The sequence below is a fragment of the Schistocerca serialis genome, chromosome 7 (genome assembly GCF_023864345.2).
Source record: "Schistocerca serialis cubense isolate TAMUIC-IGC-003099 chromosome 7, iqSchSeri2.2, whole genome shotgun sequence".
Lineage (NCBI taxonomy): Eukaryota > Metazoa > Arthropoda > Insecta > Orthoptera > Acrididae > Schistocerca > Schistocerca serialis.
This window is the reverse complement of record NC_064644.1, coordinates 149,400,942-149,413,064: the sequence shown is the minus strand read 5'-3', so window position 1 is coordinate 149,413,064 and position 12,123 is coordinate 149,400,942. Positions and strand designations below refer to the sequence as shown.

General features: G+C 43.0%; 1 protein-coding gene across 1 annotated transcript in view; it reads left to right on the top strand.

Annotated features, from left to right (window-relative positions):
- The window catches only part of LOC126412939 (protein O-mannosyl-transferase TMTC1-like), a 685,657-nt gene that overhangs the window by 355,395 nt on the left and 318,139 nt on the right, over window positions 1-12,123 (top strand). The window contains exon 5 of the mRNA XM_050082830.1: window positions 8,564-8,637. Coding sequence (XP_049938787.1) covers window positions 8,564-8,637 — 74 coding nt within the window. The remainder of the gene's footprint in view (window positions 1-8,563; window positions 8,638-12,123) is intronic.

Here is a 12,123-nt window from a genome sequence, read left to right as displayed (position 1 = left end):
GGAATCAAAGGGTTGCCTCGGCACTAATTTTAAATTGCCTCTTCATACGGTTGTCAACGGTCATGCGGCAGTGGGTGTGCCGGTTCCTATCCCATTACCAAAGTTAAGCACTGCTGGGCGTGGTTGGCACTTGGATGGATCACTATTAGGGCCACTATGCGATGTTGACCTACTGCTCTGCTCTTATCCTCGTGATGCCAGTTGAGGAGCTATTTGACCGAGTAATAGCGGCTCCCGGTTACGAAGACTGCCAGCTGCCGGGGGACGGTGTGCTGATCCCACGCCTGTCCATGTCCGCATCCAGGGACCCTTGTCGACTGAGGATGACACGGCGATCGGTCGGTACCTTTGGGACCTCTGCCGTCTATTCGGAAGGAGTTTCTTATGGTTGCTTGCAGGGGTCTCCCAGATGTAGCTAGATCCCCGTTCGTTTATTACCCTGTGTGCGTCACTTTGTAACAGTGGTAACGTAACAACAAACTGTGTTTTGCGTCATCCGTTTCAAAAGGTTGTATTTCAGTTAGAAATCCGGACGTGATTTGCATCTGGACTACGGCACTGTACCTACTACAGCGCAGGAGGCGTATGGGTATCGCATTGCATCGATGGCCTCCAATGGCGCCTATTTTCACAACAAGTATTACTTTATTTTTTTGGGGGTGAGGGGGTGGGGAGGGGGGAATAATTCGTGTAATCTCCTCCCTTGCCAACAACTCTGGTGAACTGCAACGCCGAATAGCCACTGCAGATAACTCGGTAGCTCCAGATACACTCGTAAAATTATGGAATGAACTGGTCTATCATCTATTAAGTATATTTCAGTAAAGGTTCACAAACATTATTTCATGGCTACAGCCGTTTTGACAACCTAGACATTATCAATTGGCACAGGTTTCTGGGACGATATGTGCGTCAGAGCTATCGATCAAGATTTACTTATGGACTGTTGATCACGACTAGGCTGTAGGAACAGCTATAGCCCTTAAACGATGTGTGTGAATCTTTACTGAAATATTGTTGGTAGTGGAATGTGATGTAGTCACTGATGGTCTCCGACAATAGCACGAAAAATGTGTACGAGTTGTTGACGTCCGTGTGGTGTACGTTTAATATCTAAAAGTTAAATAAAAACTTTAATCCCAGACTTATTTCTGAAGTTATACATAGTTAATTGACAAGTCATACCGTATACCATAGATGATGACATACAGGTGTCAAAGCTATGATGGTATAATACTAAAGGAAAAGTCCAATAGTTCCCAATATTTGTATTTGAAGTTCGTTAGAGTCTCACACAACCGATTCACAACTTTTAAGTTGCATCTTCTGGTGTATATTCATAGAGAAATTTTTTATAAAATAATACCTTGATAACAGAGTAATGGGGAATTTCTGAAATGTTCTCCAACGTTGCATTCGCATGCACACGAGATATTCACCTTTAAAATTAGACACTTATTTTCAAAATAAAAGCTTTGTATTCCTTTGCATAAGTTGGCACTGACTTCAAGTTTCTTCTTTCATTCGTGTATACGAAAGGGTACAGATATCGACACCGCTACGATGTATCAAATCTTATCCTTAGCGATTTCCCCTGGACCAAAAACCCCATATAGTGCGGGGTTCCAGGTCGGTTAGGGAGAGGCGTGAGCGTTTCTGGCTCATGCAGGAAAGGCAACCGTTTCTCCTAGAGGGCGGCTTATTGGGTGAACGCGTTCGAGTCGGGATGTGCAGTAGGTGGTGTAAATATGACAAACAGAATTTATTCCATGGTTGTTGTCCAGTACCGGTTAGAGAAAATTTTTCCCGATTAGAGACATGTCATTTCGGGTCTCCTCCTCTGTATATTCATATGAATTACTTATAATTTGCCACCACCCTCCGCTTTCAGTCTCTTCCTCATACTTTAGGTACCATTCCTTGGTCTCTAAACACAGTACAGTGGAAATGACATGTTGTCGCAACTAACGTGTTACACTCGGCGTGCAAATTTTAATGGGGGTGCCTCTGGGGCCCCATTCAGCTTATCGGCCAAAGCGACCACTTATGCCGCTCCATCCTTAAACCGACCCAGTCCAATGTGGAACAGTAAGAATGTTATCACGGTTACCGAACAGGATCAAAAAGGACAAGGAATACTCACCCGAAAATATTAATAATGTGTGTGGTCATGTCTTCTCAGTAGAGTTTAAATCGGCATGGAGACTTTTTCTTGAAGGAAAAACATAATTAACACATTGTTAATCCCAAGTGAGACTGCTAGTCATACATTCACTCATCAAATAATAAAAGCCTTAAGTAACAAGATATCACCAGTTGGTGTATAAATCATGTTAATCTCTTAAGAAAAACTCAAGTTTTCTGGAAATGGTGATGCACTGCTAGTTTGAATCATACTGAAAAAAACCAATGCAAAAGGTTGTGCGAGTAATCCAGATAATGCCAGGAGAGAAAATTTTAGTACCTGGAGAGCAACTACAAGGGTACACTCTCAAGGTAAAATTTTGGGTCCACTCCGACTCCTCATTACGTCACTGATGTTCCACTTAACATTCAACAAGCAGTTTTTTTTTCAGACAGCAGTGGTGTTATAATAAATTCCATTAGGGATAAAGCTACAGAAGAGATTGTTAGCGAACATTTTCAAAAAATTATTAAGTCATTCTCTGAAAATATATTATCCCTAAATTAAAAAGAAATCACAAACATTATATTCCATTCGATGGAACAGATAGATTCATACCAACAGTTGACGTAGGAGATAAACAGTAGTCAACAAACGGGGTAGAATCCTGCAAATTTTTGGGTGCCAATACTGATGAGACCTTGAACTGGAAGAAGCGTATACTCAGCTGCTCATACAGTTGAGTTCAGCTACTTCTGCTTTTCGTGAAATTTGTACTCTTGGAAACAAACAAATTAACATCTTGAGATATTTTACGTATTTCCGCTCAACGAAGTCTTGTGGTATAGCAGTCTGGGGTAAGTCATCTCTTCGAAACCAAGTTATAAACAGTACACAAGCGAGCAGTAGGAATAGTATACGGTGTTCCCCTGCAGTCATCATGTACGAACTTCTTCAAGGATTAAAGCATTTTAACTGCACTATCACAACATATATATTTGCTAATGAAATTCTTCGTAAATTATCCATTACAATTCGAGGACAACAGTGATGTGCACACCTAAAACACCAACGGGAAAAACGATTTTTAATAGCCATTATTGAAACTGTCAGTGGGTCGGAAACCACTTCAGTATGCAACAGCAATAATCTTTGATCTTTTACACAATAACATATAATGCCTGACAGTTAGCAAATCAAGTTTTGAATTTAAGTTACAATCATTTCTCCTGAGTAACTACTTCTCATTCATTTCTGCTGCAAAACTGGTAGCTAGTAAAAGAATTTCTTAAGTATTGTCACATGAGTAGAACTAAAATAAAACGGTGTTTCTTGGTTTTAACATTATTAAGCCGCGCGGGATTAGCCGAGCAGTCTGAGGCGCTGTGCGGCTGGTCCCGGGGGGTTCGAATCCTCCCTCGGGCATGGGTGTGTGTGTTTTTGCTTAGGATAATTTAGGTTAAGTAGTTTGTAAGCTTAGGGACTGATGCCCTTAGCAGTTAAGTCCCATAAGATTTCACATACAGACATCCATTAAACAGACTCGTTCCACATCATTTCAATATTAAAAAAAACGTTCAAATGATCTATGAAACATGTAACTAACTGACCAGATTGGTCAATTTACGCTCAGTCCGGAACCGCGCGACTGCTACGGTCGCAGTTTCGAATCCTGCCTCGGGCATGGATGTGTGTGATGTCCTTAGGTTAGTTAGGTTTAAGTAGTTCTAAGTTCTAGGGGACTAATGACCACAGATGGTACGTCCCATAGGGCTCAGAGCCATTTGAACCATTTTTTTGTTCAATTTAAAGACCACTTTTCAACATATTACGTTCAGTGAGTCAATTATACTGAAGAGTGACAACAACATACTGAGGAGACACGTATCACATAGGTACACGCCCATGATAGTTATTGCAGTGATACGAGTATCTCGCTAGTGAGGTGTCAGGTAACGCTGTCTACAAATAGTCCGATGCCGAATCAATACGACAGAAAACAACGGATAAAAAAAATTTACTGACTTAATTAACAGTTCATTAAATCGTCAAACCACGGGGCAACGTCCATAGAAGATATGGCGTTATGAAATAGCATGACTACTTTTGAAATACTCTGTATTATGAATTGGCGTACTTCATGCCAGCGGGACAGTCGGCTCTTCACTCTCGGAACAGCGGGAAGCCTTTATTCGCTCCTGATACGAATGCGGATCCTCCACCAGCACTCTCGGCGGTAATGAGTCAAAGTTCTTTGCCAGCGCCCCTGCCGGATGCCCGTCTAATGAGGCGCCACGAATGAAGGCGCTAACTGGCGCCGTGTTCCAGAAATTAGGCCCATTTGAGATTTGCATGCGCCGCATGAGATTACCATATAATAAACATCGGGGCGGCACGCTACACCCATCTCGGGCAACTTGCGCCCGCAATCGAGAGCTCAAGTGCCGCCCGCTCGCCCGCTCGCCCTCTCGCCCTCTGGCTCGTTGGCGGTCGTGGTGTTATCTTTACGGCGGAGCCACTCGGCGCACGCCGCGTCTGCCGCTAATTCCTCGTCGACGATGGCGGCGATGCTCACACCAGTCGTGTTTCGCCCGTAGCGGTGTCGTGATCACTGGCGCCATTGTCACGCTTCAAGAAAGCTGGCGCGCCCAAAGAGAAACATTTCACACAGTTGAATCTCTACACTCACAGCCTTGTGGAAACGAAAAACTTTAGTTCACTGACTCCCATAAATTCTAAACACTATCAAATTTAAAATTACATTACTGTACTCCATAACGCCTCAACAGTACGACTCATAAAAAGCATGGTTTAATAATTAAATCATAAATAGTACTGCACATTTCATTTGGTGGTTCATATTAGAGATAATTCAAGATAGTGGGATAGGAAAATCTGCCGTAAATCCAAAGATATACAAATTAGGAAAGGGAATACGAGGGAACACAAAAGATTTGAATCAAAAGTGCATATCCAGACAATCAAAAAGAATGCAGCTCAAAAGGCAGTAGGAAAACAGAAAAACAAATGATTACAATTACAGAAAAAATTGATGATTTATTCAGGACAAAGACCTTGAAAACTTGGGCAAGTCATTAACTCCTGGCCCTAATGCAATCAGTTATTCGGCCTGGAAGTTATTGGTAGACCTGTTGGACGTTCCCCTACGGATATCGGGCCAAATTCTGTCATTCTGGATCGTTAGATCGCCAAAAACCTGAGTAGGTAGGAGGGTCCTGCCCATAATGCTCCACATGTTCTCAACTAGGAAGGATCCGGTGATCTCGCTGGATACGATTCTGCAAGTATCAAGACTATTAACAGAAACTCTGGCCGTGTACGTGTGAGCATTGTCTTGCTGAAATATAAGCCTGGGATGGCTTGCCATGAGGAGAATAAAATGGGGAGTAGAATATCATCAACATACCGCTGTGCTAAAGGATGCCGCTGGTGACAACCAAAGGGTCTTGCGATGAAAGGAAATGGTACCCGAGGCCATCAATCCTGGATGATGTGCCGGTGGAGGGCGACAGTCAGCTTGGTATCTTGGTGCCCCACAGCTGTCTCCAGATGTGTCTTCGGCCTGGAATCCCATTGCCTGGAGTAGAACTGTCTTCATTTACGAGTCCCGCTTCGAACAGTCTCGATTACCAGCGAAGACGTGTCTGCAGACGCCTCAGACAATGGCTGGATACCAACATTATTGTAGCCTGCCGTACGACAGGATAACCAGGACTGACTGTCTGGGGTGCCATTTCGTTCCACAACAGGACCTCTTTGATTGTTATCTGCGACACCCGTACAGCACAGCGGTACGTCGACGACATTCTACGTTCCATTTTGTTGCTCTTCATTGGTCATCCTGAGCTTACCTATGAACAACATGATTGATGTTCGTTCGTACACAGCGAAAGTTTATATTATCTTGGTGCTTGACAAACTGCCTGTTGGCTTCTGTCTCGGGTTCTTCGGCCGATGTTCATCTAATGATTTTTCTGACGTTTCGCCAGCGCGAGTGGCTGGCATTGTCAAAGCTTCACCCTCCACTGCCGGTGGTGAACTGGAGCCGAGCTCGCGGCCGCAGGCTATATGTACCTGGCGCGCCAACGTCCGAGGGCTTCTCCCCGGTCATTTCCGGTGCGGTTCTCCTCTTGCTACCTGCGACGGTCGTTCGCTGCAGTACAGGAAGCCAGGATCCGTTTACCTTAATGCTTTCCTCTTTCTTGTTCAAACTGTTCGCGTGTTTTTGTATTTCTACAGCTTCTCTGAACATGCGCGTGTGACAGTGCTTCGCTACAGCCAGAACTTCCGTATCAGCGAATTGTATTTCGTGCTCGGTCTCATCCAGTGCGTGCTCTGCCGCTGCCGATTTCTCCACCTGCCCCAACCTGCAATGTCGCTTATGCTCTTTGATCCTGGTGTTAATGGATCGTCCAGTCATTCCGACATAAACTTTTCCGCATGTGCTTGGTATACGGTATATTCCCGACATTGCAAGTGGGTCTCTTTTTTTTCCTTCGCCGATCTAAGACACTCTTTGATCTTCTTTGTCGGTTTGAAAATCGTCTTTACGCCATGTTGGCGCAATATACGGCCGATTCTGTCCGTTACTCTGGGAATGTATGGCAGAAAGGCCGTACCCGAAATTTCTTTTTCTGGTTCCTTACTTCGCCGAGTGTTTGGCTCTGTTACACTTCTAATATAATTTGTGGAGTACCCATTGCTCCTCAGGACAGTTTCCAGGCGTTGCATTTCTCGTTCGACGTGTTGCGGCTCACATATTCGTCCTGTTCTCGTTACGAGCGTACTGACCATGCCTCTTTTCTGGCTCGGGTGGTGGTTTGACAGTTTGTGCAGGTATCGGTCCGTGTGTGTCGGTTTTCGATACACGCTGTGCCCCAGGTTTTCGCCGTCCCTTGTGACCAGCACATCTAGAAATGGCAGTTTCTTGTCCTTTTCTACTTCTATGGTAAATGTTATGTTGGCATGGAGGCTGTTCAAGTGTCTTAGGAAGTCACCAAGCTGTTCTTCACCATGGCTCCACACCACGGAAGTATCATCGACGTACCTGTACCACACCTTACGTTTGCAAGTCGCCGAGTCCAGTGCCTGTGCTTCGAACTGTTCCATGAAGAAGTCTTTTTAGTGACCTCGCTGCCCCTGGGACGAGGATATTTCGCCGAACTAGGAGGGTCTGCTGACTGTATGCTACCTACGCCAGTAAATTGAGCAAGTTATTTTCAATTAGGATATCCTAACAATGTCTCTAAGCAGAGAAATAGAAGAGTCAGGAGGTTTATTTTGCTTCACCCATCTCCTTCCACGTGGAAAAGATGATTGCAATATAGATAACATACACTGTATACCTGGTACTGGTCGGGGGCAGAAGCAATAATAATACATCTAGCGTCAGCGTCTCTAGTAAAAGTTGTTCCCCATGACTTGATTAATCATCCGTAATCGTTGCAGTTAAAGACTGTGAAAGACCCTTTGTACTGCTTCACTCACCCTGAAGGACAGAGCAAGCTGCTTGACTGTGAGAACCGAATTCATTCAGTTTCTTCTTAGGCTAATAATTATTTTACTGTGTTATTCAGCTTTTCTTCTCATAATTTATTTCCTTTAAATCTAGCACATTTAGTTACATCTGCCCTTTCGACTGTACTAGTTCTGCTGGCAGCGTGTATCTGTTTTCATGTGCGATGACCAACCTGACAGGTGAAACATATTTAACCGTTTTTCTTAGCCTCTGCGGCAAAGGGTATGCTGGGTAGTTCGAGATTTGGGTAGTTCTAAGAACTTGCTTTCTTTTCTTTATTTCTATTTCTTTTTTTCTTTTCTTCCAGCCAAATACAACGTGAGCTGATAGTATAGCAGAGTAAATCACTATTTGAAATGAATATCTCTAGATTACCAATACTGTTATTTGTCTTGAAACAAGGAGAATCCCCTGAAAACACTCATGGGAACCAATGTATTAGTACCATTTTTAATTTGCTTTTGGACAAAATTAAAACATTCAGCGTGGGTGTGTAATCTTCTAAAGGTACTCATTCGGAAGCGAGAACTGGATATTCACGTATGAGAGACCGACGGACTACCGAAATATTCGATTTTCATCTAATATCCTGTTTTATAAATACGTTTGTGGGAACAATCTTTGTAGGAATAGAATTTTACATATGTATTATTCGTTAAATACTGAAATACACATTACTGGGTTATAGTAATAAGATTAAATGTAGTGATATGTACTCTCATTCTAAATAATTAAGTCTTTAGATACGTAGTAAATGAAGCATACGAGAGCGGAAGTTTCAACATATTCTTCTTCAATGATAGTCCAATGAGATTTTTTTTTTTATGATGTCTTGCTGCAGCAACAACCAAAGAAAAATCTTTCGTTAGCCATTATAAAGGTCTCTGTTTTCTTTGCAGGTGACGGGGATCGTGGGTCGCGCAGATGTGCTGGCTTGTGTTTTCTTATTATTGTCGCTGCTCGCCTATCACGGGTGAGTATTGATGGGAAATCTTTAACTGACATTTGTTATGTAAATTATTTCTCTGCTAGTTTTGCGTCACTAAATATCTCGATAATATGAAGGTATTATTTACTCTGAAATTCTTGTTCAAATACTCGTACTTCCGTAACAACAGGTAATTCTCGTACAAACGTTGATCATATAACGTATTTTCGACATACTATCGGTTGGAACAGTGACTAATAGACTTAAGAAATAATATGTGTTTTAGTCTGCAAACGCACTCTTTTTTTTTTTTTTTTTCGCCTACTAGCTACCAGTTTCGTAACGCAGTTCCATCGTCAGACCACACCTGCACCCTGCGCGACGATTGCGTCGTCCCAGGGGATGGCCTGAGGATAGTACTGTATAGCAAAACCGGTAACAGTAGGAAAAACAGAAAGACAGTTTCAATTATAGACTACTACATGTACAGGGTCATTTAGCTTCCCTTAACAATGTCGTTTTACATCTGACATCCAAAAACAGCGTGCGAGAGTTTCGTAATCTTTCACTCACTACTCTTTAACTGTTAGTCCTACAGAAAGGAGGAACAGGATTTTTTGTAAGAAAGTCCACAAAGAAAAAGTTTTTATAGAGGTATGTTTCCCTAGAGTCCGTAGTTTTCAAGCTGTTGATAGAAAAGCTGCAAAAATTACGTGCAAACGCGCCCCAACTCCCACATTCAGCTCCCACCGGTTAGGATTTGTAGTATGTTGTTCATGGCACTCCCTCTTATCACAGTAGAAAAATTAGCGACTGCACTAGTTGTTTCCCACATATGACCTTTTTTGGTCTTCATTGACCAGCCATGTTACTCCTTATGCGAGCACTTACTGTAAAGCTGATGTAAGTGTAAGATTTACTTAAACTTTTTTAAAAATTTTAACAGCATACAGTAAACAATTCCTTCGTTATTCGTAAGGCCTGCCGACCACGAAACTAGTGTGTTTGTAGTTTTCACGTAATTTTCGCGTAACATTTACGATAATCTTTTTTCTGTCATTAACCTCACGGGCACGTTCAAGTTAATAATATTAACGAAATAGGCGACCATGCTGGTGGCGTAATAGGTCAGTAAATAGAGACCAATAAAGTTAAAATTAACGTGAACAGTTCGCGTTGTCGGAAATTTTTTAATAGCGGTACGAAGGAGAGCGACGAACAACATAGAATAAATTCTGCCTTGTGAGGCTTAGTGTAGGAGTGGAGTTGCGTTTGTAGGTCGCTTCTGTACGTTTTCCTCGAATAACTCGGAAACCGCTGCCTGTAGTGAAAACGTATACTAGTACAAAATGTAACTACTTCATATTTCTTATAAAAATACCCTGTTCATTTTTTCTGTAGAGCACACAGTTTGCACTTAGCGAGCGTGAAAATATGAAAATCTCGTGCGCGGTTTTGAAATGTCATATTTAACATTGCTGGTTGCATAAAACCCAACATCGATGGGGACAGCTGAATCGACCTGTATTGTTGATCACACTCGTCTCAATATTTAGGGTGTTGGAATTTGACGAATGCGTTTAAACTGACTGCTTCGAAGTTTATCACAGTACTTGGGACATTCACCCATGGAGACTGTGCTTGTAACATAAAACTTCTGAATATCGTACACTCGGATAGACTGTTGTTCTGAACTTTCATTCGAAGATAAAGATCAGAAAAGATGACGCCAGTTTGCTTCGAAATATTCTGTTCTTCAGCCGGTAACGCGGTTCCATCAACGTAAGGGAATGTGATCACTGTAACTTAAACGGGCATGTTGAGATCTGGACGGCAGGGGCCATCTTCAACTGGAGAGGCTATACACTCTTTTCCAACAAACTTTATTCTTCGCCCTCCCTCCGTTAGTGAACGAAATTGAATCTATTTTGTTTTATACAACATATACTTAACTGCGGGCTATGTACATAGAAGCGGATGTAAAAGATCAACAAACTCAAATCAGGATACTCATTAACTGTTTACAAACTTCCTAACGATTAGTAACTGCTTGCCGGAGCTGGACTCGGATCAGCAGTCCCTGACATTCCAAGGCAACGCTTACATGAACACAACGATCTTACCATGTTACATTAACCGACCCAAGAGCTTTGATTTCACGAGTACTCTCCTCGTAAATTTACGAGTAGTTCAGCGGGTTAACTAAAGGCAATTGACATGATAGAAGTGATGGTTTCAAAACGTAAACCTCACTATGGTCTTAGAGAAGTAAGTCTTCTCCTCTATGAACAAGGTCAAATCTTAGTATCTCCGAGTTCGGATATTGCTGGTTCCGCGACTGTTGTTCAATTAATTAAAAATTTATAAAAATTAATGAAAAGCCTCTCCAGTTGCTGAAAGAAACTTTCGGCCTGTTTCGGCCTTTATATTAGTTCATTATCAAGTATATTTGAAAGTTATGCTGTAGAGGAGCACGTCAAATGATTTGACATTGTTTCTCTACATCATAACTTTCGTATACGCTTCCTGACGGCCTAATACACTATCCAGCAAATTAATGTGATCACCTGTGAAAAATCTGATTAACCACGTTTCACAGTGCGGACGGTTGCGAGACGTGCAGGAGAGTTCTGGAAGATACCGACCGGGGTATGGAGCCACGCCGACTCCAGTGATGTGGTCAACTCCACTGGGTTTCTCGGTTGAGGATCCATAATGCGAACAGCCAGATCGAGGTGCTCCCACAGATTCTCGATCAGGTTTAAATACGCCGAGTTTGGTGACCAGGGGACTACGGTGAATACATCCTGGTCCTCAATGAACCACACACGTGCACTGCGAGTACGGCGACACATTGCATTGTCCAGCTGACAGAAGCCATCGTGCCGCGGAGAAACAAACTGCACGTAGGGGTGGACATGGTTCCCAAGGATAAACACACACTAGTATTAATCCACTGCGCCTTTCAGAATGACTAAATCTCCCACGGAATGCCCTGCGACATCGACGCATACGAAGATTCTTGAGTCCGCATCTCGTGGTTGTGTGGTAGGGTTCTCGCTTCCCGCGCACGGGTTCCCGGGTTCGATTCCCGGCGGGGTCGGGGATTTTCTCTGCCTCGTGATGACTGGGTGTTGTGTATGTCCTTAGGTTAGTTAGGTTTAAGTAGTTCTAAGTTCTAGGGGACTGATTACCATAGATGTTAAGTCCCATAGTGCTCAGAGCCATTTGAACCATTTTGAAGATTCTTGCAGGGTATTTGCTTCTCCGATGAAGAAGAAAACATGGTTGATCTGAAACGGCCACATGTAGCCACTCAGTCTTCAATTACGGTCCTGGCGAGCAAATTACAGCGTTTGTCGCCAATGATCAACAGTCAGCATGTTGCATGAACAAGCTGTGTGCTACGGAGAGCAATACGCAGCAGCGTTCGCCAAACGGTAGTTGAAGAGTCTCTGTTGGAAGTCTGCTCAACCGTTGCACGTCTATTCGCCAGTACACATCGCTCAAGCAGTCATTTACCCATGTCAT